The sequence below is a fragment of the Rhinolophus sinicus genome, linkage group LG07, assembly GCF_036562045.2.
Source record: "Rhinolophus sinicus isolate RSC01 linkage group LG07, ASM3656204v1, whole genome shotgun sequence".
Classification (NCBI taxonomy): Eukaryota; Metazoa; Chordata; class Mammalia; order Chiroptera; family Rhinolophidae; genus Rhinolophus; species Rhinolophus sinicus.
The window spans coordinates 64011829-64038340 of NC_133757.1; the positions used below are offsets into that span (position 1 = coordinate 64011829).

The window sequence follows — 26512 nt, forward strand, 5'->3', positions numbered from 1 at the left end:
TCAACAATTCATTTACCTTTGAGATCTGTCAGCAGTAGTGGCGGCTGCTTTTAGATACATAGACTGAGAGAGAAAAGAAAGGAAGGAACTTTGTCTCTCCTAGTGTGTGGCATACCGCCATCGGGTGGGGCAAGGGGCAGAGAGGCTTCACAGGGTGTTGTGATCAGGTTAGCAGAAAGCTGGATGTAGAACTGGGTATCTCCACTTAGGCCTGCACAAACATTAGGGAAGGATGGAGTGGAGGGAAAAGTACCCGGCTCGGCAGTGGGATGCCTGGACTATGAAACCAGCTCTATCTCTAACTGACCATGGGCTTTGGGGACGTCATTTCACCTTTCTAACCCTCAGTTTCCTTGTCTGTAAAATAGGAATGTTGATGTCAGCACTACCCACTTCCAGGGTTGTGGTGAGACATGGCTCACAGGAGGGAAAGCAGTACAGGAGGGAAAACAAACAGGAGAATTAACATCAGAAAGCCTGGAAAGAATAGGTGACTCATAGATATGTTTAACATTAAAACGAAATGAAAATACAGGGAAGATACATGTAGGAGTTCAGGAAGAAGAGATTAGAGAAAATGGGGGAAAAGCATTAGTCAAAGAGAAAATGGCTAAGAATATTTCACAAGCAGAGAAAGATGTCTTTCTAAAACTCAGGCTCAAAGAAGAAATAATAATGAAAATTTTAAAATTTAGAGCAGAATGATAAAGATCCTCATATCAAAACATCTGGGATACAGCAAAAATTATGCTTTGGAGGAAATTTACAGCTTAAAATACATTAGAAAAAAAGAAAGACTGAAAATAGATGACTTAAGTATAACTTGAAAAATAAAAAAGAAAAAGAAAAAGAATCAAACAGTAGACTCAAAGAAAGCAGAAGGAACAGTAAACTCAAAGTAATAAGATTAAAAACAGCTATCAATAAAGGAGGAGAAAAAAATAACAGAGAAGCTAAGCAAAGCAAAAGTTGCCTTTTTTAAGACTAACAAAATAGACAATTCTCCAGAAAAACTAATTTAAAAAAGAGAAAGTCAGAAATAAATATTCTGAATAAGAAGTTGATATAACTACCATAGACATTAAAAAATAAAATACATCTGTGGGGACAGAGCCCCAGAAAGCAGTTTCCAGGCTCTTGGCCTCACATAGAAAGGTGCTGGCTCAGGTAGTAAATGGCCATCAACTGTGATTGCATGGCCATCAGCTGTGGCTAGTTGGCCGTCAGCTGTAACCAGTGAGCCATTGGCCACTAATATAACTGCTGTGGGTACGCTAGCAGAAAAAAATGGGGGCTAGCAAGAAGATGGTGGCTGAGCTGGCAAGAGCGGATTGCAGAGAGGCGGATGCCGCCAACGAGACTATAAGTGGTGTGACTTCCTTATCTATGGCTCCATGGGTGTTCCTTTTTGGCCTCACCCTATCCTGCGTTCTTATGTGGGGAGCGGGAGCAGAGACCCCGCTGGATGCCCCCCACGACAACATCAAACACTGTATGTCAATAAATTTGAAAATTTAGATACAAATAGAAAAATTCTTAGAAAAATGTCATTTACTAAAACTGATGAAAGAAGAAATAAAATTTCTTATAAATCTTAAATAAACTGAAGCAGTAGTTTAAAATCTTCCCACTCAGGGAAGGGGAAAGAGGAACATAAAATTTTACAGACATGTTCTACAAAATGTTCAAAGAAGTGATCATTTTAATTGTATATAAAATAAATAAGGGGATATTCTTTCTTTTCTATACTCCCTTATTTATTCTCTGAACCTACTTTAATATCCAAATCAGAGTAGGACATACAAAAAAGAAAAAGCTACATGCCCATGTCACTCATGCATATACATCCAGAAATCCTAAACAAAATGTTAGCAAGCAAATTCTAACAGTATATAAAAAAGATAATATACCAATGACCAAGCCAGGTGTGGGGGCAGAGCCCCAGAAAGTAGTTTCCAGGCTCTCGGCCTCACATAGACAGGTGCTGGCTCAGGTAGTAAATGGCCAACTGTGATTGCATGGCCATCAGCTGTGGCTAGTTGGCCGTCAGCTGTAACCAGTGAGCCATTGGGCCACAATATAACTGCTGTGGCTACGCTAGCAGAGAGGAAAAGAAAAAAAAATGGGGGCTAGCAAGAAGATGGCGGCTGGGCTGGCAAGTGTGGATGGCGGTTTGCGGACAGTGTGGATCCAGCCTCCAGTGAGAGTATAGTGCCGCCAGAGAGAATATAGTGGTATGACTCCCCTACCTATGGCTCCGTGGGTGTTCCTTTTTGGCCTCACCATATCCTGCGTTCTTGTATGGGGAGCGGGACCAGAGACCCCGCACGACACCAGGTTTATCCAAGAATGCAAGTTAATTTAATATTAGAAAATATCTTATTTTTATTTACTCATCAACAGCTTAAAGAATAAAAATAATAGTATCATTCTAATAGATCATTATTTAAAAAGTGGTACAGCATATTTGAAAAGGCACCAAGCTAAAATTCTAGTATTGAAAACTTAAATAATTGACATAAACAACCTAATTGATGGCTTTAATAGCAGTTAAGACACAGCTGCAGAGAAAATTAGTAAACTGGATTACAGGTAAAAAAGAATGAATGAATACTCACATACAAACAATCCCCAAAGAAGCATGGAAGAAAAACACAGAAGAGACATAAAGAATACAGTGACAAGGTATAACATACATTCACCTGGAGTCCCTGAAAAGTGAGAAAATGGGACAGAAACAATATGTGATGAGATAATGGCTCCAATTTTTCCAAAACAGACGGACTTAAATTCACAGTTTCAAGAATCTCAACAAATCTCAGGCAAGATAAATAAAAAGAAATCGATACATAGCCACTTCACAAGGGTTTTCAATCCTGACTTGCCTGGGAAGGTTATTTGGACCCTCTGGGCCTCAGTTTTGTAAATACAAAATAACACAACACAACCTACTTTATAGGGATGGTAAAATGATTAAATGAAATGACATATGGAAAGTGTTTAGCATGTCGCCTGACACGTACTTTCTGTAACCGGCTGTAAATGTTGGCTGTTGTTATTTATCAACATTTGCCATATCAGGTTGAAATCTCATGTTTACCTGGCTGTGAGGGTCGCGAAAGCAAGTCATTTCCCACCAGCACTGTGCCGTTTTGCACCTCAGTGGTGGGTGCACATTAGGTGGTGCAGGTATCCAGGAAGGGAAATTCCTGATCTCCTTACGCCCTAAGCCAGGCTCTTGTGGGTCTTCAAGCTCCCCCTTCCCCGGCTCTGGCCACGCCCATCCGCTCATGGCCACGCCCACTCCTACAGGGCTGAAGAGCAGTTGCCTAGCAGTGTGTGTTGCGCTGTAGCCCTGGCACGTGGGCCCAGCCATGCCCAAGAATGCGTTGGTCATCCTGCGCTATGGCCCTTACAGTGCAGTCGGCCTGTCCGTGGAGCACCGCACCTTCCGCCTGGAGGGTCTGCAAGGTGGGCAGCGAGCGACAGAGGGCCACCTAGCTGTGTGCGCTAACTATACCCTAGCCTCTGAGCATCTGTGCAGGCTGTGCTGTAGATCTCCATACTTCCTCAGACCCAGACCAAGTGCCACCTCCTCTGGAGAGTCTTCCGTGAGCCCTCACCACCCCAGGATGATTTAGCATCTTCCTCTGGCTTCCACTGCTTCAATATAAGAAAGGGAACAAACATGTGCTCTGGGCCCACTGGAAAACTGAGGATCAGGAATAGTAAGTGACTTTTCCAAGGTCATATGACTACCTGGAAAATGAGCCTATCTCTTGATCATTCACTCATTCAACAACCTTTACTGGGCACCTAATGTGGGACAGATGCTCTTCCAGGCATTGGGGACATACCGGTGAACAAAGATAAATACCCTTCAAGTGAGCTTCTCATTGTTGACTACTAATTTACAGAAGTGCTAAGCCTCGGACAGAGGAATGTAATCATAGTAGGTCCTGACACTGGCCGTAATTGAAGGGGGAAGGCCAAAGATCTGGAAAGGTTTATTTGCTAGAATTACATTTGAGTAGAGCTTTAAAGAGTAAGAAGAAACTAACTTGTCAAGAGAAGAAATAGCATTCTGAATGGAGGGACTAATATCTGCAAAGGCTGGAAGCATGAACAAATGATGTATCTGTTGAACTGAAGGGAAGATGAGGTTGGAGAGATAGAGACAAATCCTTCAGGGCCATATAAAAGTTTTAGGCAGGGAGATGAAACTGTGGCTGCTTAGAGGGGAGCAAGATTAGAGGGGAGCAAGAATGGAAGCATGGAGACAAGTCAGGAGGCTGTTGGGTGGTCCAGGGGAGAGATGATAGTAGCTTGGGCCAGGACAGAATAAAGGGGTGGTGGATTAAAGTAAAAGTAATGGCACTCCCTAAAAGGATGAAGATGGAAGGCAACCATCAAGAGGCTGTCCTCCAGATCCAGTCAGTTCTGGCTTGAGCCAAGTGCTGGTGGATGGAAGTGCTCTACACTGCAAGTGAGAACACCAAAGCTGTTCAACTGGACAAACATGCTCCATTTGGACATTATTAAACTTCATGTGCTTTCAGCTATGTGGGTGGAAGTATTGAGTCGGTTCCGCAGTTCTGGAGTTCACAGAAAAAAGTCTGAGCTGGAGATAGAAAGGTATGGGGTCATTGACTTGGGGAGAACATACAGAGAGAGAAGAGAGCCCAGGAATGAGACTTCATGAACTCCAGTATATGACCCAAACCTAGAATTTTCCAGGCAAACTGCTGTGCGAGGCCAGAGGGTACAAAATCAGCAATCAGGGAAGGCCTCCTAGAGGAGGTGGCATTTGAGTTCTAATTTGGAGAATGGGGAGGATTTCAATCAGCAGAAAAAATTGCTTTCGCTGAGAGAAAAGTTGATTGAGAAATTGTGTTACAAATAGCTCACTGTTATTTGGTGGTGCTTAAAATGTTTTGTAGTCTTGGCTAAGGACACTGACTAAATAACTGACTTTTTGCTTCTTCCCCATCTGATGAGCCCCACCAACTGACCCCTCACCTCATAACCCACCTTTAGTTTATGTTCACTAAATGATGAGACTAAGCAGCTACAGCATTTCTTTAAAAACAAGGTGGATCTTACACTGCTGGAAAAGAGTCTACATTCAAGAGTTCTCTGAGCCGTTTTACTTCCTGTCTCTAAGCTTTTAATTTTTGCAGACATTTTTTTTCCTTCACCCCAGCCTTAGTGGTTACCAGCTCCTCCTTCCTAAATGACTCTCACATTTTCTATCTTAGTTCAGCTACTTCTTTTTCTTTTTGTACTATTTTTTTATTGTGGTAAAATACATATTGCATAAAATTTGCCAGTTTAACTATTTTAAGTGTACAATTCAGTGCCATTAATGATATTCAAAATGTTATGCAACCATCACCACTATCTATTTCAAAAAATTTTTAATACCCCCCCCCAAAAAAATTCTATCCACTAAGCAGTAACACCCTATTCCTTCCTCCCCCCAGCTCCTGCTAACCTCTATGGTAATTCCTGTCTCTATGAATTTTTCCATTCTAGATACTTTTGTAAGTAAAACCATACGATATTTGTCCTTTTGTGTCTAACTTATTTCACTAGAATATTTTGAAGTTTCATCCATGTTGTAGCATGTGTTAGTATTTCCTTCTTTTATATAGCCAAACAATATTCTATTAATATGTATATACCACATTTTGTTTATACATTCATCTGTTTAGGAACACTTCACTTGTTTCCATCTTTTGGTTATTGTAAATACTGCTGCTATGAACATGGGTGTAAAAGTATCTGAGTCCTGTTTTCAATTTGGATGGGGGGGCTGTATACCTAGGAGTAGAATTTCTGGGTCATATGGTAATTCTATGTTTAACTTTTTGAAGAACTTCCGAACTGTTTTCCACAGCGGCTGCACCATTTTAACATTGTCCCTAGCAATGTATGAGGATTCCAATTTCTCCACATCCTCGCCAACACTTGCACTTTTTTTTTTAATTATAGCTATCTAAGTAGGTGTGAACTGGAATATCATTGTGGATTTTATTTGCACTTCTCTAGCGACTAATGATGTTAAGCAGCTTTTCTTGTGCTTATTGGACATTTGTGTATCTTCTTTGAAGAAATGTCTATTCAAGTTCTTTGCTCATTATTTAATTAGATCATTCCTTTTGTTGTTCGGTTGGAAGTATGCTTTATATAATCCAGATACTAGACCCTTGTCAGATATATTATTTGCAAATAATTTTTCCCATTCTGTAGGTTGTCTTTTCACTTACTTAATAGTGTACTCTGATGCACAAAAGTTTTTAATTTTATGAAGCTCTGTTTTTCTGGTTTTCCATTTGTTCCCTGTGCTTTTGATGTTTAAGAAATTGTTGCCAAATCTAAGGTCATGTAGATTTGCCCCTATGTTTTCTTCTAAAAGTTTTATATTTTCTAAATTTGGATCTTTGACCCATTTTGAGCTAATTTTTGTATCTGGTGTAAGTAAGATAAGGGTCCAACTTCACTCAAAAGATATTCATGTGGGAACTTCTAGTCAAGATGGCAGAGTAGGTAAACGCCTTGCTCACCTCCTCCCACAACCACATCAAAATTACAACTAAATTATAGAACAGCCACTCTTGACAACCACCTGACAACTAGCTGAACAGAATTCCTATACCTAAGGACACAAAAAAGAAGCCACAACAAGACTGGTAGGAGGGGAAGAGACACAGAATGGGCAGGTCCCACACCCACAGTGTGGAGACGAAGAATAAGGAGGAATATCTTAGCTGTAGAAGTCTCCCCTGAGGATAAAGGGGTCCAAGCTCCACACTGGGCTCCCCAGCCCGAGGTACTACTGCCAGGAAGAGAAATGCCCATAACAAATGGCTGAGAAAAACAGTAGGGTTTGTATCCAAGTGACAGAGAGGGCTGCTGCAGCCTTGAGGGGCCTGTGCATGGACTCCCTCACTTAAAAACTCACTTGCTCAAGGCTCCAGCCAAGAGAAACATCTCTAAAAGTGCCAGGGACGTATGGAGAGGAACAAAATTAACTAGCTTCAGGATGAGGGCTGGAGAGGCAGGGATTAGGGCAGTTTTCTCCAGGGATGGAAATGCTGGCAGGTGGTATTGTTTCTTTGTTGAACCCTCCAGCCACAGTGCAGGTAGGTGCTGAATCTGTACTCTTCATTAGCATGGATAACACTGGTCACCCCACCCTGATGATTTCCTGAGACCTTGCTCCACCCAACTCACATGCCTGGTTCCAGCTGCTTTTTCAGCAGCTTCCAGCAGATTTTCCACACAAGCAGCCTGCCTCAGCTGACACTACAGATTTCCCACAAATCTCTCAAAGGTCCACACACCTCAAACAAGCAGCAGACTTCTGTACCTCTTGCTAAGTGAACACAAGCCTGGCACAAGCAGCAATAGATCTCAACTTGCATTGCAATTCCCATCAGGTGGCCTCCAGACCTCAATAAGCTGTGGCCAGTGGTAGCTGGGAACATAGCCTCAATTAAGTGGCCATAAGCTCAGCCGAATTGGCAGCTGGCCTCAACTCACATTGTGGTACCCACAAAAGGGTGCCAAGCCTGGAACTAATGGCAGCTGTCCTCAGTTCCCAGTATAGCTTCTCCCAAACACCTATAAGCACAGAACAAGTGGCAACCAACAGCAGGTCACTTTGTAGCTCCCACCAGGCTGCTCCAAGGTAGACATAAATGGCCACCGATCGTGGTCTGCACCAGAACCGTTCACAAAAGGCTCCAGAAGCAATACGTCTGATGACCAGCTTCAGAACACACCAGAGTACCACCCAAACAGCTCCACAAAAAACAAACTTGAAGGACAGACTTGGCTGACACCAGAACCTAACTAAAGTGACTCCTGCTCTGTGGAATCAGCCCCTACACAACAGCGTGTCCATTGTAGTCATAGCCAGCTCTCACAGCCAGTCAGCCTTTGGGTCTCTCTCACCCACCAATGTGCAAACAGCAATCAAGACTCAAGTACAGATAAGAGATCCAAGATGGTGGAATAGATGAACACCGTGCCTGCATCCTTCCATGGACACATCAAAATTATAACTAAATTATAGAACAATCAACCTGGAGAACCATCTGAAGTCTAGCCAAACAGAAGTCCTATATGTAAAGCTCTAAAAAAACCACATCTAGACTGGTAGGAGAGGTGAAGATGCAGAATGGGCCCCAACCTCTCTGTGGAAGTTGAGAATCAGAAGGGATAGATATCTCAGCCATGGAGTTTCTCCCAGAGGAGCGAGGCACCTGAACCTCCCACACCAGGCTCCCCAGCCTGGAATACTAATGCTGGGAAGAGGAGCCTCCACTACATCTGGCTGTAAAAAAAAGTGGGGATTCTGACTGTTCGGGTGGGACAGAAAGATGCAAGAAACCCAGACGTTCTCCTAAATGGCTCACATACGGGCTAACTTGCTTGCAGTCACTCACCTTGGACTCCAGCAGAGAGATGGTGACCCAGGGAGTCTTAGACACATATGGGGGGGGCAGGGAAAGACTGAGGTGTGTGGGTTCAGGAGGAGGATGGGAGGACAGTTGGCATTTTCTCAGAGAGGAGTCCTCCTCCCATGTAGCCAGCAGACAGGTGCCATCTTTCCTATGGTGAGCCCACCCCACAGGCCAAATCTGAATCTGATTGGTCTGGTGAGCTCTGCTCTTCCACCCTGCTGACTCAGCTGGGACCCCACCACACCCAACTTGAACACTGCCAGAGGGACTTCCTCAGCAAACAGTCAGCCCCTCCCGCATTGCACTCCTTCTTAGAAAACTATAGAAGTCCACAGGCCCCAGGTAGGTGGCAACTGGCCTCAGTGTGCTCTGAAACTTTTGCTGAGTCACTCTAGGCTCAGCACTGGCACCAAACCAAAGTCTACATTAACCTGGTGACCACAACTTTTCCCACTCTGCTATGTTTATATACTCCCTGAGACTCTGCCTCACCCAACTTGCATACTGAACAAAGCTTTATCAGTGGCTGAACCTTAAGGGAGCCAGGTGCCCTGGCTGTTTGTGGCATTACCCCAGGTCTGGTACCGGTGGCAGCTGTCTTTTTTCTCACTGTGGCTTCTCCCACCTGCCTTCAGGTTTAACACAGATAGCATACAACTGGGGATTACTTTTTACTTCCTACCATGTAGCCCCTGGCCAGTCACAGGCAGTCGCTGACCTGGGCCTGCAACAGAACCCCTCCCAAGAGGTCCCAGAACCAAGATACTTGGAAGTTGACTTCAGACCATAGCAGAGTACTCCCCAATTAGCCCCACAAGTGACACACAAAAAGAGTGGTCTCAACAGGCACCAGAACCTGCTGGAGCAAAACCCACACAGCAGCTCATAAGCTGTGGACATGGCCAAATCCCACAACCAGTCAGCCTGAGGGTCAATCCCACCCACTGATGTACGAAAAGCAATCAATTCTCAATAAGAACAGGAGAGCACATACAACCCACACAAGAGACACTCCTGGAGCACCTGGCTGAGGTGGCCAGGGAGACTCCCACTGAATCCTACAAGACACCTGCTACATAAGGCCACCTGGCCAAGACTGGAAGATGTAGCATATCTACCTAATACATATAAACAGACACAGTGAGGCAGCCAAAATGAGAAAACAAAGAAATGCATTCCAAATGAAAGAACAGGAGAACAATCCAGAAAAAGAACTAAATAAAATGAAGGCAAGCTACCTACCAGGGATAGAGTTCAAAATAATGATTATAGGGATGCTCAAGGAACTTAGTGAGATCTTCAACAAAGATATTGCAAGCACAAAACAGGACATACCATGTTTCCCCCCAAATAAGACCTAACTGGAAAATAAGCACTAGCATGATTTTTAATAAGACATCCCCTGAAAATAAGCCCTATCGTGTTTCCCCGAAAATAAGACTGGGTCTTATATTTAGTTTTGCTCCAAAAGACACATTAAGGCTTATTTTCAGGGGATGTCTTAGTAAAAGTCATGATAGGGCTTCTATTCCAGTTAGGTCTTATATTCAGGGAAACATGGTAGAAACCATAAAAAACAACATCAAAAGTGAAGAATGCAATAACTGAAATAAGAATGCACTAGAAGGAATCACCAGCAGACTAGATGAAGCAGAGGATCAAATCAACAATTTGGAAGACAAGGTAGTAGAAAACGTCCAATTGAAACAGCAAAAGATAAATAAATAAATAAATAAATAAATAAATAAATAAATAAATAAATAAAATAAATAAATATATTTTAAAAATGAGGATAGTGTAAGGGCTTCTGGGACAATACCAAGTGTACCAACATTTACATCATAGGGGTACCAGAAGGAGAAGAGAGAGAGCAAGGCATTGAAAACCTATTTAAAGAAATAATGATGAAAAAATTCCCTAACTTGGGAGAGGAAATAGCCATCCAAGCCCAGGAAGCACAAAGAGCCCAAAAGAAGAGGAAGTCAAAGAGGCCCACATCAAGTCACATCATAATGAAAACACCAAAGGTTAAAGACAAACAATCTTAAAAGCAGCAAGAGAAAAGCAGTTAGTTACATACAAGGGAGCTCCCATAAGACTGTCAGATGATTTCTCAATAGAAACGTTACAGGTCAGAAAAGAATGACTCAAAATATTCAAAGTGATGAAAGGTAAAGACTTACAATCAAGATTGCTCTACTCAGCAAAGCTATCATTTAGCATTGAAAGAGACATAAAATTTCCCAGACAAGAAAAGGCTAAAGTAGTTCATCTCCACTAAATAAGTATAACAAGAAATGTCAAAGTGTTTTCTTTAAGAAGGAAAGCAAAAGATCAAAAATATGAATAAGAAAATATAGGAAAGAGCATTGTTAAAATGTCCACACTACCCAAGGCAATCTACAGATTCAGTGCAAGAACAAGTCATCCTAAAACTTATATGGAACTACAAAAGACCCCAAAAGTCAAAGCAATCTTGAAATAAAAGAACAAAGTTGAAGGTATCATACAACTTGATATCAAACTATACTACCAGGCTATATAGTAACCAAAACAGCACGATACTGGCAAAAAAAACAGGCACATAGATCAACGGAACAAAATAGAGAGCCCAGAAATAAACCCAGGCTTATATGGTCATTTAATCTATGACAAAGGAAGCAAGAATATACAATAGGGTAAAGATAGTTTCTTCTATAAATGGTGCTGGGAAAACTGGACAGCTACATGGAGAAGAAAGGAAGGAAGGAAGGAAGGAAGGAAGGAAGGAAGGAAGGAAGGAGGGAGGGAGGGAGGGAGGGAGGGAGGGAGGGAGGGAGGGAAGAAAGGAAGGAAGGAAACTAGATTACTTTCTTTTACCAGGAGGTCTGACACTTAAATTCACGAACTTATCCTAGAAAAAGTGCTACATACCTCATTACTGAATATCACTACAGTCACCTTCAAAGTACTCCATTTGGAAAGCTATGTGCCAACACCTGTGCCTAGTCCACCCTTCAAAGCAATTTTGGAACTCTTGTTCTGGAATGACCATCAGAGCAGTCATCATGTTACTCGATGTCCTGAATGTCATAAAAATGTCTTCCTTTCAATATTTCCTTTATATTTGGGTAAAGAAAGAAGTCATGGGGGCCAGATCAGGTGATTAGGGAGGGTGTTCCAATACAGTTATTTGTTTACTGACTAAAAACTCCCTCACAGACAGTGCCGTGTGAGCTGGTGCATTGTCGTGATGCAAGAGCCATGAATTGTTGGCAAAAAGATCAGGTTGTCTTAACTTTTTCACACAGCCTTTTCAGCGCTTCCAAATAGTAAACTTGGTTAACTGTTTGCACAATTGGTATAAATTCATAATGAATAATCCCTCTGATATCAAAAAAGTCAGCAACATCATTTTGACTCTTGATTTGGACTGATGGAACATTTTTGGTCGTGGAGAATTGGCTGACTTCCATTGTGCACTTTGACGCTTTGTTTCAGGGTCGGGTTGGTAGACGCAAATTTCATCACCAGTGATAACACGGCCCAAAACATTGTCTTGCCTCTCCAAAAGGTCTTCGCAAACTTCAACTCACCTTTGCTTTTGTTCATTGGTGAGATCCATTTTTGCACACACCTTTCTCATGCCAAGATTTTCAGTTAAGATTTTCCTGTTTCTCTATCATTATTTACTTGGTCTGTGTAATGATGGGGGGTGAGGAAAAGAAAGGGAAAAAGCACACTAGAGTGGGGAATTAATCAATTTATTTATTTTGCAATATCTAATCAATTTATTTAGCATTATGTAATAGCAAAAGACAAAGGCACTTAAAAGAATGTGCTAATGACAGAAAGTAAAGGTGGTTAAGACTAAACTATACACGTTGATAACAATGTCATGTCAAAGGAGTATACATATAAGTTTAAGAGATCCCAACATATGTTTGCTATTGATCAAAAATCACTTGGTTAAATACATAAATAACATTAGTAAGGAGTATCAAAAAGCAATAATAAGCTTTACACAACAGTAACTATTATAGTAGATGCCAAAAGCTCACCAAACTGGGGTAAAACAGCACTGGAAAAGTTATAAATCAAAACCTTGCCAGGTCTGCAGCTGAGAGAAACTCAGGCGTCTCCCACACTGCTGCTTGTTAGTTCCCAAGAATGCTGCTGCTGTTGTTGTTGTTGTTGTTAGAAGTCAGGGTGTCTTCTGATGCTATAAACTGCAAGCTACATACAAGTTTTCAAGGAGTTAATAATCTGAAGAATGTTGTTGCTGTTGTCATTGTTGCTGTTCTTGTTGTTGGAAGTTAAAACATCTTCTGATGTTGTAGCTGCAAGCTGCATAAAGTTTTCAAGATGCTAACAAGTTCTCAAGAAGGCTAACCATGGGGAACAACACTATAGAGGCCAGGAACCAGGCAGACCTCACCAGGTTCATGGCTGGAAGTCAGGACATCCCCTGGTGTTCTAAGCTGCATGTTGCTGGAAGTCTTCAATATGTTAGAACGATGAAGAATCACCAATGACAAATGACAAAATGATAAAAATTACACTGCCAAATGAGGTCTATCATATATTTTCTCAGATGTACCTTACAGCCAAGCTCCTTATTCCTGCCTCCCCCTCCGGGAAGGGCCAGTTCCAGGAGGACCTGGCAGTTAGTGTGATAAAAATATTTCTTATCTGGCTAAAGGGCTAGTTCATCTGGACAAGCAGATGAACTACTGTTCCTGGTTGGGGCCATCAGCCCAAGGTCTTCCAAAGCCTGACAACGTGCCTATCACGTCATCCTGATATACCTTAGCTACTTCTTCACTTCATCTGCTGATGAGGGAGAAACAGACAGAAAGCAACATCATCTCATATCTCCCCTTCTCAGAAGAATGAGACCAAAGAGAGAATTAACTCAACCCCTAATCACAGCACAGAATTGTTTTTAACCTTAAGCTAACCATCACCTCACATGCAGTAAAAAGCCTCACAGCACAGACAGAAAAGCAATCTCATCTCATACAGAAAGCAACTTGTGGGGACAGAGCCCCAAAGAACAGTTTCCAGGCTCTCGGCCTCACATAGAAAGGTGTTGGCTCGGCCTCACATAGAAAGGTGTTGGCTCAACTGTGATTGGATGGCCATCAGCTGTGGCTAGTTGGCCATCAGCTGTAATCAGTGAGCCATTGGCCACTAATATAACTGCTGTGGCTACACTAGCAAAAAGTGGGGGCTAGCAAGAAGATGGTGGCTGGGCTGGCAAGCGCGGATTGCAGTTAGGATGGCTGTTGCGGACAGTGTGGATCCAGCCTCCAGTGAGAGTATAGTGCCGCCAGAGGGAATATAGTGGTATGACTCCCCTACCTATGGCTCCGTGGGTGTTCCTTTTTGGCCTCACCATGTCCTGCATTCTCTTGTGGGGAGCGGGAGCAGAGACCCCGCAGGACGCCCTGCACAACACAACTTCATCCCATATCTCCGCTGCTTGGGAGAATGAGACGAAAAGGGGGAATTTACTCAACCCCTGATCACAGCACAGAAATCACTTCACATACAGGAACAGATAAAAGCTAATAGACAAGCGGACGTCATAGGAATGGCGGCAGCGGGGCGCACTTTTTGAGTTCTCCTCCAGATCTTATCAGAAACGGGACATTTATAACCCATCAAAGGACTCTCTGCTCATCACGCAGAACAGCTAAGAGACTCGTGCAAGGATTACTTGCAGGTGGGGAAATTGGGCAAGCAGGGGAAGAGGGTAGGGAGCGGAGTGCAGACGCGATCCGCATCTGCCACAGTGGAAACGCAGTCCGTACCTGTGGCTGTGAAAACGTCGCCAACACCCACAGCTGCAGAGACACAGGGGATCCCAGGACGGAACAGAGAACACAAAAGCCAGGAGGTGGGCTCTTTCCCTGCGTCCCACAGCTGATCTCTCCCACCGAGGGGGCAGCATATCCAGCATTTGAGGCAATAACCTCAGCTGATACCTCCAGTTAAGCCCTAGCCCGGACAAAGGACACAAACTCCATACCTGGGCCCCTCTCCCCCGCTCTTCCAATCCTACCCCTGCCCTTCCAGAGACTTGAACTGGCCCCTGAACTGAGGAGTAGTGTCAGATTGCAGAGGAGCCTTGGTGCTGGGGTTCTGGGAAGACTGGCGGGTGGCTTTGACCCAGGGAAGAGGCTGGGAGGAGTGTGGTTTTTGCTGGGCTAGGAGAGAGGGGACTCCTCCGCCCCCAGCCACCACCTTTTCTGGCCTGCGGGAAGAATGTGACACAGCTGGGCTTGGAAAGAGAAGATCCCTCCATCCCCAGCCCCCACCCTTTCTGGTCTGCCTAGGGCAGGGCAATTACATCTGCGGAGGAACTTCCAGGGATCAGCAGTAAGTGGCAGACGCAGCTGCCAGCTTTCAGCAGCTCAGAAATCTCCCACCCGCCACACACACACACACACACACACACACACACACACACACGGAAGAAGTGCCCTAAGACTCAGGAGAACTGGACACAGGGCTGGTGGTGCTACTCTCAGTGCGCATATGTGCAGGCAAGGGCAGAAACTGCACTGACTTTGTAGAAACTACCATCCAGACCCCTCAGCCCTACTCATCTAAATCTGTAGTCCCAACGTCACACTGGGCACCAGGTGACCAGCTCTGCTTGCACAATATGCAGGGGACTCTTTGGTACAGCAGAGGACAACCTGGAGATTACTTGGTGGGCTTAAGCCAAGACTGGCGCTGCTTTTTGTTTTGTTTTGTTTTGTCTTTATATTTTTGATATCTTTGCCCGTGTTGAGTGGGGGTTGTTGATTGTTTTTACATGTGAATGTATTTGATTTTTTCTTTGTTGTTGTTGTTGTGCTTGGTGATTTGCTTTGTTCTGAAATTGCCCTACCAGGGCCCAGCTTAACACATTGCGTACGGCGGGGTTTAAATCCCTCGTGAAGATTCTCATGATCCATACGCAATGTGTTAAGAGGCACAAGATTCAACATACCCAGAGGCCAACTCCAGACCAAACCAGAGTACTACCGGGTTTGACCTACAAGTGACACACCCAGAAAGAATTCTCTACAGGCACAAGAGCCCATAGAGGCCAAACCACATTTAAGCGGGCAACCCTCACGCAGCAGAACACCTTGCAGTGGGCAGAGCCAAGTCCCACCTTCTCACCCTAGGAGTTAACCCCACCTACTCACAAGAGAAAAGCAATTAAAGATCTTCTTTAACAGGACAATATACACAACACAAGAGTCACCTTTGGAGCACACGCAGAGGAGAAGAACGAAGTAGTGCAAGTCAAATATAAAGGACACATGCTACATAAGATAACCCAGCAAGAACTAAGAACTCTAGGGGATCTACCTAATACATTGAAGCAAACACAGAGAGTCAGCCAGAATGGGGAAACAAAGAAACATGTCCCAAATAAAAGAACAGAAGAAACCTCCAGAAATGGAACCAAATGAAACAGAGGTAACCAACCTATCAGAGACAGGGTTCAGAACACTGATGATAAGAATGTTTAAGGAGCTTAGAGATGACATCAAGAAGGATGTAGAAATCATAACAAACAACCAGTTGGAACTAAAGAACACAATCATCGAAATAAAGAACTCACTTGAAGGAATTAACAGCAGATTAGATGAAGCAGAGGATCAAATCAGCGACTTAGAAGACAAGTTAGCAGAGATCACCCAAACAGAACAACAGAAAGAAAAAAGAATAAAAAACAATGCTGATGGTTTGAGAGACCTCTGGGATAACATCAAACACAACAACATGCACATCATAGGAATACCAGAAGGTGAAAAGAGGAAGCAAGGGATCGAGAACATATTTGAAGTAATAATGTCCGAAAACTTCCCTAACCTGATGAAGGAAACCAACATACAAGCCCAGGAAGTGCAGAGAGTTCCAACCAGGATAAACCCAAATAGGTCCACACCAAGACACAGTATACTTAAAATGGCAAAGGTTAAAGACAAAGAGAGAATCCTAAAAGCAGCAAGAGAAAGACAGAGGGTTACATACAAGGGAACTCCCATAAGACTATCAAATGACTTTTCTGCAGAAACATTGAAGGCCAGGAGTGAGTGGCAGGAGATACTCAAAGTGATGGAAAACAAAGGCCTACAACCTAGATTTCTTTACCCAGTAGGCTATCATTTAAAGTTGATGGAGAGATAAAGAGCTTCCCAGAAAAGAATAAGCTAAAGAAATTTATTACCACCAAGCCAGCATTGCAAGAAATACTAAAAGGACTTCTGTAAATAGAAGAAAGATGAAAACAATCTAACTACAAATTTAAAAATGGCAATAACTATGTACCTATCAATAATCACTTTAAATGTAAACGGATTAAATGCTCCAATCAAGAGACATAGGGTGGCTGAGTGGATAAGAAAGCAAGACCCTTGTATATGCTGTATACAAGAGACTCACCTCAGATCAAAAGACACACACAGGCTGAAAGTGAAGGGTTGGAGTAAGATATTTCATGCAAATGGAAATGAGAAAAAAGCTGGAGTTGCAATACTTATTTCTGACAAAATAGACTTTAAAATGAAGAAAATAATAAAAGACAAAGATGGGCACTATATAATAATAAAGGGATCAATCCAACAAGAGGACATAACCCTAGTAAACATCTATGCACACAACATAGGAGCACCTAAATATATAAAACAGATATTGACTGACATAAAGACGGAGATCAACACTAATACTATCATAGTAGGGGACTTCAACACACCTCTGACAACAAGGGACAGGTCTTCCAGACAGAAAATCAATATGGAAACAACAGCCTTAAATGATACATTGGACCACTTGGATTTAATCAATATTTTCAGAGCATTTCACCCCAATGCTGCAGAATACACATTCTTCTCAAGCGCACATGGAACATTTTCCAAGATAGACCATATGTTAGGCCACAAAACAAGTCTTGATAAATTTAAGAAAATTGAAATCATACCAATTGTCTTCTCTGACCACAGTGCTATGAAATTAGAAATGAACTACAGGAGAAAAACTGGAATTCATGGAGGCTGAATAACATGTTACTAAATAATGAACGGGTCAAGCAGGAGATCAAGGAAGAAATCAAAAGATATCTCGAGACAAACGGAAATGAAAACACAACGACCCAAAATCTATGGGATGCCGTGAAAGCAGTCCTAAGAGGGAAATTCATAGCGTTGCAGGCCTACCTAAAGAAACAAGAAACATCGCTAATCAGCAGTCTATCTTCACACTTAAGGGATCTGGAAAAAGAACAGCAAAATAAGCCCAAAGGGAGAACAAGGAAGTAGATAATAAAGATCAGAGCAGAAATAAATGAAATAGAAACCAGAAAAACAATACAAAAGATCAATGAGTCCAAGAGTTGGTTCTTAGAGAAGATAAACAAAATTGACAAACCTTTAGCCAGACTCATTAAAAGAGAGAGAGAGAGGACCCAAATTAATAAAATCAGAAATGAAAGAGGAGAAGAGACAGCAGACACCGCAGAAACACAAAAAAATTAAGAAACTACTATTGGCAACTATATGCCAACAAATTTGACAATCTGGAAGAAATGGGCAATTTTCTAGAGACGTACAAACTTCCAAGGCTAACTCAAGAAGCAACAGAAAACCTGAATAGACTGATGACCACCAGGGAAATTCAATCAGTAATCAACGATCTCCCAACAAACAAAAGCCCTGGACCAGATGGCTTTACAGGTGAATTTTACAAAAGTTCAAAAAAGAATTATCACCTATTCTCCTCAAACTCTTCCAAAAAATCCAGAGGGAAGGAAGACTCCCAAACACTTTTTATGAAGCCACTATCACCATGATCCCAAAATCAGACAAAGACACCACAAAAAAAGAAAACTACCAGCCGATATCGCTAATGAACATAGATGCAGAAATCCTCAACAAAATATTAGCGAACAGAATTCAGCAATACATTAAAAAGATCATACACCATGATTAAGTGGGATTCATCCCTGGTATGCAAGGGTGGTTCAACATCCGCAAATCAATTAATGTGATACACCACATTAAAAAAATGAAAAATAAAAATCACATGATCATATCAATAGACGCAGAAAAAGCATTTGATAAAATCCAGTAGCCATTCATGATAAAAACCCTTAAGAAAGTGGGAATAGAGGGATCATTTCTCAACATAATAAAGGCCATATATGATAAACCCACAGCTAACATCATACTCAATGGGGAAAAGCTAAAACCATTCCCTTAAGATCAGGAACAAGGCAAGGTTGCCCACTTTCTCCACTTCTATTCAACATAGTGCTGGAAGTTCTAGCCACAGCAATCAGACAAGAAAAAGAAATAAAAGGCATCCAAATTGGTAAAGAGGAAGTAAAATTGTCATTATATGCAGATGACATGATACTATATATAGAGAACCCTAAAGACTCCACCAAGAAATTATTAGAGCTGATAGATGAATTTAGTAAAGTAGCAGGATACAAAATTAATATTCAGAAATCAGTTGCATTTGTATATACCAATAATAAAACATCAGAAGGAGAAATTTAAAAAGCAATCCCATTTACAATTGCTCCAAAGACTATAAAATACCTGGGAATAAATTTAACCAAAGAAGTAAAAGATCTGTACTCAGAAAATTATAAGACACTGAAGAAAGAAACGAAAGAAGATACAAATAGATGGAAACACATACCATGTTCATGGATAGGAAGAATTAATATAGTTAAAATGTCCATACTGCCTAAGGCAATATACAGATTCAACGCAATTCCTATCAAACTACCAATGACGTTTTTCACAGAAATAGAACATATAATCCTAAAATTTATATGGGACCATAAAAGACCCCGGATAGCCATGGCAATCTTGAGAAATAAGAACAAAGTGGGAGGTATCACGATACCTGACATCAAATTATACTACAAGGCTACAGTAATCAAAGCAGCATGGTACTGGCATAAAAACAGACACATAGATCAATGGAACAGAATAGAGAGCCCAGAAATAAATCCATGCCTATATGGCCATTTAATCTATGACAATGGAAGCAAGAATGTACAGTGGGGTAAAGGCAGTCTATTCAATAAATGGTGCTGGGAAACCGGGACAGACACATGCAAAAAAATGAAGCTGGACCACCTCCTTACACCATATACAAGAATAAATTCAAAATGGATTAAAGACTTAAATGTAAGATCTGAACCATAAAATTCCTGGAAGAAAATATAGGAAGAAACTTCACAGACATTACCTGGAGTAAGATTTTTACTGATATATCCCCTCGTGCGAGGGAAGTAAGAGAAAAAATAAACGTGGGATTACATCAAACTTTTACATGTAATTACATTACATTTTCCTTTCACAGCAAAGGAAACCATCAATAAAACAAAAAGGGATCCTACTGAATGGGAAAAGATATTTGCCAATGATATATCTGATAAGGGGTTAATATCCCAAATTTATAAAAAATACACTCAACTCAACTCCAAAAAAACAAACAACCCAATTTAAAAATGGGCAGAGGACATGAAGAGACATTTTTCTAAAAAGGACATACAGATGGCAAACAGACATATGAAGAAATGCTAAACCTCACTAACCATCAGAGAAATGCAAATAAAAACCACAATGAGATACCACCTCACCCCAGTCAAAATGGCTATCATCAATAAATCAACAAACAACAAGTGCTGGCAAGGATGTGGAGAAAAGGGAACGCTTGTGCACTATTGGTGGGATTGCAGATTGGTGCAGCCACTATGGAAAACAGTATGGAGGTATCTCAAAAATCTGAAAATGGAACTACCTTATGATCCAGCAATCCCACTCCTAGGTATCTATCCGGAGAAATCCAAAACTCCAATTCAAAAATCTTTATGCACTCTTATGTTGATTGCAGCACTATACACAATAGCCAAGACATGGAAACAACTGAAATGCCCATCGGTAGATGACTGGATTAAGAAACTGGAACATTTATACAATGGAGTATTACGCAGCCATAAAGAAGAAAGAAATCTTACCATTTGCAACAACATGGATGAACCTAGAAAACATTATGTTAAGTGAAATAAGTCAGACAGAGGAAGACAAATACCATATGATCTCACTTATATGTAGAATCTAAAGAAAAGAATAAGTGAATGAACTAATCAGAAACAGTTTTGGAGACGTAGAGGAAAAACTGAGGGTTGCTAGATGGGCGGGGGGGTGGGGATAAGGGGGAAGGTGAGGGGTTTAGAAAACAGTCGGTAACCACAAGATGGCCACGGAGTTTTGAAAATTAATTTTGGGAACGTAATCAATAATGTAAAGATTTTGTAGGGTATCCGATGGACACGTGTCCCATTTGGGAGACCACCTCAGGGATGATATAGATGCCTGATCTCTGCACTGTACACCTGAAGCTGAACAATAATGAATGCCAACTATAATTTTATATATATATATATATATATATATATGTGTGTGTGTGTGTGTGTGTGTGTGTGTGTGTGTGTGTGTGTGTGTGTATATTACAGGAAGCGGAGTACAGCATTAGGAATAGAGACAGTGGAAATGTAAAGGCTCCGTGCGATGTCAGAGGGATAGTGGATGGGGGGAGGGGGGTTCACACAGTGTGAGGGATATAAATGATAAACGTCTAAGTATTGCTTTGTCTGGTGCACCTGAAACTAATAAAATAAAAAAATTAGAAAAATAAAGCTAATAGACGAAAGCTCACATCAACCAACGAAGGCAAATTTTCCTCAGCATCTACCCGACAGTCTGTTATGCTTCTCACAGTCAACCGATGATTTTAACACACAATTTGACAAATTTTTGCAATGTTTTCATAAGTTCTGATCATTACTGGGCACCCTGACTTCTCTTCATCAGTAACACGTTCTCTCCTCAGAAAAACATTTAATCCATTTGTACACTGCTGTTTTCTTCATGGCATTATCCCCATAAACTTGGACTAGCATGTCCCTGATTTCACTTCCACTCTTGCCAAGTTTAACAAGAAATTTAATATTTGTTCGTTGCTATAATTCAAGCTCAGACATTCTCATGATGGCACACAAAGCCGCACAACAATAATGCACTCAGCAAGACACCGCTGCATGTCGACACGAACACAGCTGTGAGACACTGATATACCAAGGTTATGAAACCTTACCGAGTCATTTGTCCAGGGCTGCCAATGTAAGCGCACAGTGGCATGTTAACAGACTAAATTGTCAGACCTCTATATACAAGAATAAACTCAAAATGGATTAAAGATGTAAATGTAAGTCCTGAAATCATAGAACTCCTAGAAGAAAACATAGGCAGTAAACAGTTTGACATCACTCTTAGCAATATTTTTTTGAATATGTTTACTCAGGCAAGGAAAACAAAAGAAAAAATAAATGGGACTATATCAAACGAAAAAGTTTTTGCACCATGAAGGAAACCATCAACAAAACAAAAATACATCCTACTGCATAGGAGAATATATTCACCAGTGATACATCTACTAAGGATTAATATCCAAAATAGTATATAAAGAACTCCTATGACTTAACACCAAAAAACAAAAAAAAATCCAATTTACAAATGAGCACAGGATCTGAATAAACATTTCTCTAAAGAGAACATACAGTTAGCCAACAGACATATATATGAAAAGATGCTCAATATCACTAATTATCAGGGGAAGGCAAATTAAAACCACAATGAGACATCACCTCACACCTGTCAGAATGGCTATTACTGATACATCAACAAGCAACAAGTGTTAGTGAGGATGTGAGGGAAAGGAAACCCTCGTGCACTATTGATGGAATTGAAAATTGGTGTAGCTACTATGGAGAATAGTATGGAGATTCCTTAAACATTAAAAATAGAACTACCATATGACCCAGCTGTTCCACTTCTGGGTATTTATCTGAAGAAATTCAAAACACTAATTCAAAAAGATATATGTACCCCTATATTCATTGCAGCATTATTTATAATAGCCAAGATATGGAAACAACCTAAGTGCCCATCAATAGACAATTGGATAAAGAATATGTGGTACATACATTCAATGGAATATTACCCATAAAAAGGAACGAGATCTTACCATTTGGGACAACATGGATGGACCTAGATGGTATTAGGCTAAGTGAAGTAAGTCATACTGAGAAAGACAAATACCATATGATCTCACTTATATGTGGAATCAAAAACAAAACAAACAAAACATAAACAAACTCATAGAAGCAGAGAACAAATTGATGGTTGCCAGATGGGAAGAGTGTTGGGTGAAAAAGGTGAAGAAAATTAAATAGTACAAATTGGAAGTTATAAAAATAGTCATGGGATATAAAACACAGCATAGGAAATATAGCCCATAATATTTTGATAAATATGCAGAGTGCCAGGTAGTTACTAGACTTATTGGGGTGATCATTTCATAAGTTAATAAATGTCTAATCATTATAATGTATACCTGAAACTAATATAATATTACATATCAACTATAATTAGAAAATACAAAAAACTATTTCTGTAGATATCCAGTTTTTTCAGTACCATTTGTTAAAGAGACTGTTCTTTGTCCATGGAATGGTTCTGACATTCATGTCAAAAATCAACTGATTATTAGATGTGATGTTTTATTTTAAGACTCTCAATCCTATTCCATTGGTCTATACTTTTATCTTTATGACAGTACCACACTTTTTCGATTAGTTAGCTTTAGTAAGTTTTGGAATGAGGAAGTCTGAGTCCTCCATCTTTGTTCTTTCTCAAGATTGTTTGAGCTATTCTGGTCTCTTGAAATTCTCTATGATATCTTGGAGTTTTTCCATTTCTGAAAAACATCATTGGGATTTTAAGAGGGGTTGCATTAAATCTGTATAATGCTTTGGGAAGCACAGTTGACTCTTTTTTTATTATTATTAGTTTCAGATGTACAAAACAATGTAATAGTTAGACATTTATACCCCTCACAAAGTGATAACCCCCCTCCCCCAATCTCCTACCCTTCTGACATTAAACACAGTCGTTACATTTCCATTGTCTCTATTCCTTATGCTGTGCTCCACTTCCTGTTTACAATATATATATATATATATATATATATATATATATATATATATATATATATATATATAATTATAGTTGACATTCGTTATTATTCAGCTTCAGCTTCAGGTGTACAGCATAGTGGTCAGGCACCTAAACCATCCATGAAGTGGTCTCCCTAATAAGACATGTGCCCATCTGACACCCTACAAAATCTTTACAACACTATTGATTATATTCCCTCAACTGTCTTTTGGATCCCCATGGCAATCTTGTGGTTACCAATTGAGCTTTCTAATCCCTTCACCTTCTCCCTCATCCCCACCAACCCTCCCATCTAGCAACCCTCAGTTTTTCCTCTGTATCGCTGAGACTGTTTCTGATCAGTTTGTTCATTTATTCTGTTCTTTAGATTCCACATATGAGTGATATCATATGGTATTTGTCTTTCTTCATCTGATTTATTTCACTTAGCATAATGTTCTCTAGGTCCATCCATATCGTTGCAAATGGTTAAGATTGCATTCTTCTTATGGCCGAGTAATACTCCATTGTATAAATGTACCGCAGTTTCTTAATCCAGTCATCTACCGATGGGCATTTCAGTTGTTTCCATGTCTTGGCTATTGTGAATAGTGCTGCAATAAACATAGGGGTGCATAAATTTTTTTCAAGTTAGTGTTTTGGATTTCTCTGGATAGATACCTAGGAGTGGAATTGCTAGGTCATAAGTCAATTCCATTTCCAGTTTTTTGAGATACTTCCATACTGTTTTCCATAGTGGCTGCACCAATCTGCAATCCCACCAGCAGTGCACGAAGGACCCCTTTTTCCACATCCTCGCCAGAACTTGTTTTTTGTTGATTTATTGATGATAGCTATTCTGACCGGAGTGAGGTGGTATCTCATTGTGGCTTTTATTTGCATTTCTCTGATGATTAGTGAGATTGAGCATTTTTCCATATGTCTGTTTGCCATCTGTATGTCCTCTTTAGAAAAATGTCTCTTCATGTCCTCTGCCCACTTTTTAATTGGGTTGTTTGTGTTTTTGGTGTTGAGATTAATGAGTTTTTTGTTTTTTTTATATATAAATTTTGAATATTAACCCCTTATCAGATATATCATTGACAAATATCTTCTCCCATTCAGTGGGATGACTTTTGGTTTTATTAATGGTTTCTTTTGCTGCGAAAAAATTTTTTAGTTTGACATAATCCCATATATTTATTTTTTCTCTTACTTCCCTTGCCCAAGGGGTATATCAGTAAAAATAATACTAAGGGTAAGGTCTGCCAACTTTGTTCCTGTATTTTCTTCTAGTAGTTTTATACTTTCAGATCTTACATTTAAGTCTTTAATCCATTTTGAATTTATTCTTGTATATGGTGTAAGGAGGTGGTCCAGCTTCATTTTTTTGCATGTGTCTGTCCAGGTTTCCCAGCACCATTTATTGAATAGACTGTCTTTACCCCATTGTAAATTCTTGATTCCATTATCATAGATTAAATGACCATATAGGCATGGATTTATTTCTGGGCTCTCTGTTTTGTTCCATTGATCTATGTGTCTGTTTTTATGCCAGTACCATGTTGTTTTGATTACTATAGCCTTGTAGTATAATTTGATGTCAGGTATCGTGATACCTCCCACTTTGTTCTTATTTCTCAAGATTGCCATGGCTATCTGGGGTCTTTTATGGTTCCATATAAATTTTAGAATTATATGTTCTATTTCTGTGAAAAATGTCCTTGGTAGTTTGATAGGAAGTGCATTGAATATGTATTTTGCCTTAGGCAGCATGGACATTTTAACTATATTAATTCTTCCTATGCATGAGCATGGTATGTGTTTCCATCTATTTGTATCTTCTTCAATTTCTCTCTTCAGTATCTTATAATTTTCTGAGTACAGATCTTTTACTTCTTTGGTTAAATTTATTCCTAAATATATTGTAGTCTTTGAAGCAATTGTAAATGGGACTTTTTTTAAATTTATTCTTCCGATAGTTTGTTATTGGTATATACAAATGCAACTGAATTCTGAATATTAATTTTGTATCATGCTACTTTATTAAATTCATTTACCAGTTCTAATAGTTTTTTTTCTCTATATATAGTATCATGTCATCTGCATATAACGACAATTTTACTTCCTCCTTACCAATTTGGATGCCTTTTATTTCTTTTTCTTGTCTGATTGCTGTGGCTAGAACTTCCAGCACTATGTTGAATAAAAGTGGAGAAAGTGGGCAACGTTGTCTTGTTCCTGATCTTAAGGGAAATGGTTTTAGTTTTTCCCCATTGAGTATGATGTTTTGTAGCTGTGGGTTTATCATATATGGCCTTTATTATGTTGAGATATGGTCCCTCAATTCCCACTTTCTTAAGAGTTTTATCATAAATGGCTGCTGGATTTTGTCAAATGCTTTATCTGTATCTATTGATATGATCATGATTTTTATTTTTCATTTTGCTAATGTGGTGTATCACATTAATTGATTTGCAGATGTTGAACCAATTTTGTATACCAGGAATGAATCCCACCTGATCATGGTGTATGATCTTTTCAATGAATTGCTGAATTCTGTTTGCTAATATTTTGTTGAGGATTTTTGCATGTATGTTCATTAGGGATATTGGCCTGTAGTTTTCTTTTTTTGTAATGCCTTTGTCTGATTTTTGGATCAGGGTGATAGCGGCCTCGTAAAAAGAGTTTAGGAGCCTTCCCTCCTTCTGGATTTTTTGGAATAGTTTAAGGACAATAGGTGATAATTTTTTTTTTCAGTGTTTTGTAAAATTCACTTGTAAATCCATCTGGTCCTGGGCTTTTGTTTTTTGGGAGCTTGTTTATTACTGATTCAGTTTCCCTGGTAGTAATCAGTCTATTCAGGTTTTCTGTTTCTTCTAGAGTTAGCCTTGGAAGGTTGTATGCTTCTAGAAAATTATCCATTTCTTCTAGATTGTCTAATTTGTTGGCATTTAATTGCTCATAGTAATTTCTTTAATT

At 40.3% G+C, this 26512-nt stretch overlaps 1 protein-coding gene across 1 annotated transcript in view; it reads left to right on the plus strand.

Annotated features, from left to right (window-relative positions):
- The first annotated feature begins 3374 nt into the window (after positions 1 to 3374).
- LG07H10orf53 (linkage group 07 C10orf53 homolog) overlaps positions 3375 to 26512 on the plus strand; it is a 51671-nt gene continuing 28533 nt past the window's right edge. The window contains exon 1 of the mRNA XM_019730162.1: positions 3375 to 3471. Coding sequence (XP_019585721.1) covers positions 3375 to 3471 — 97 coding nt within the window. The remainder of the gene's footprint in view (positions 3472 to 26512) is intronic.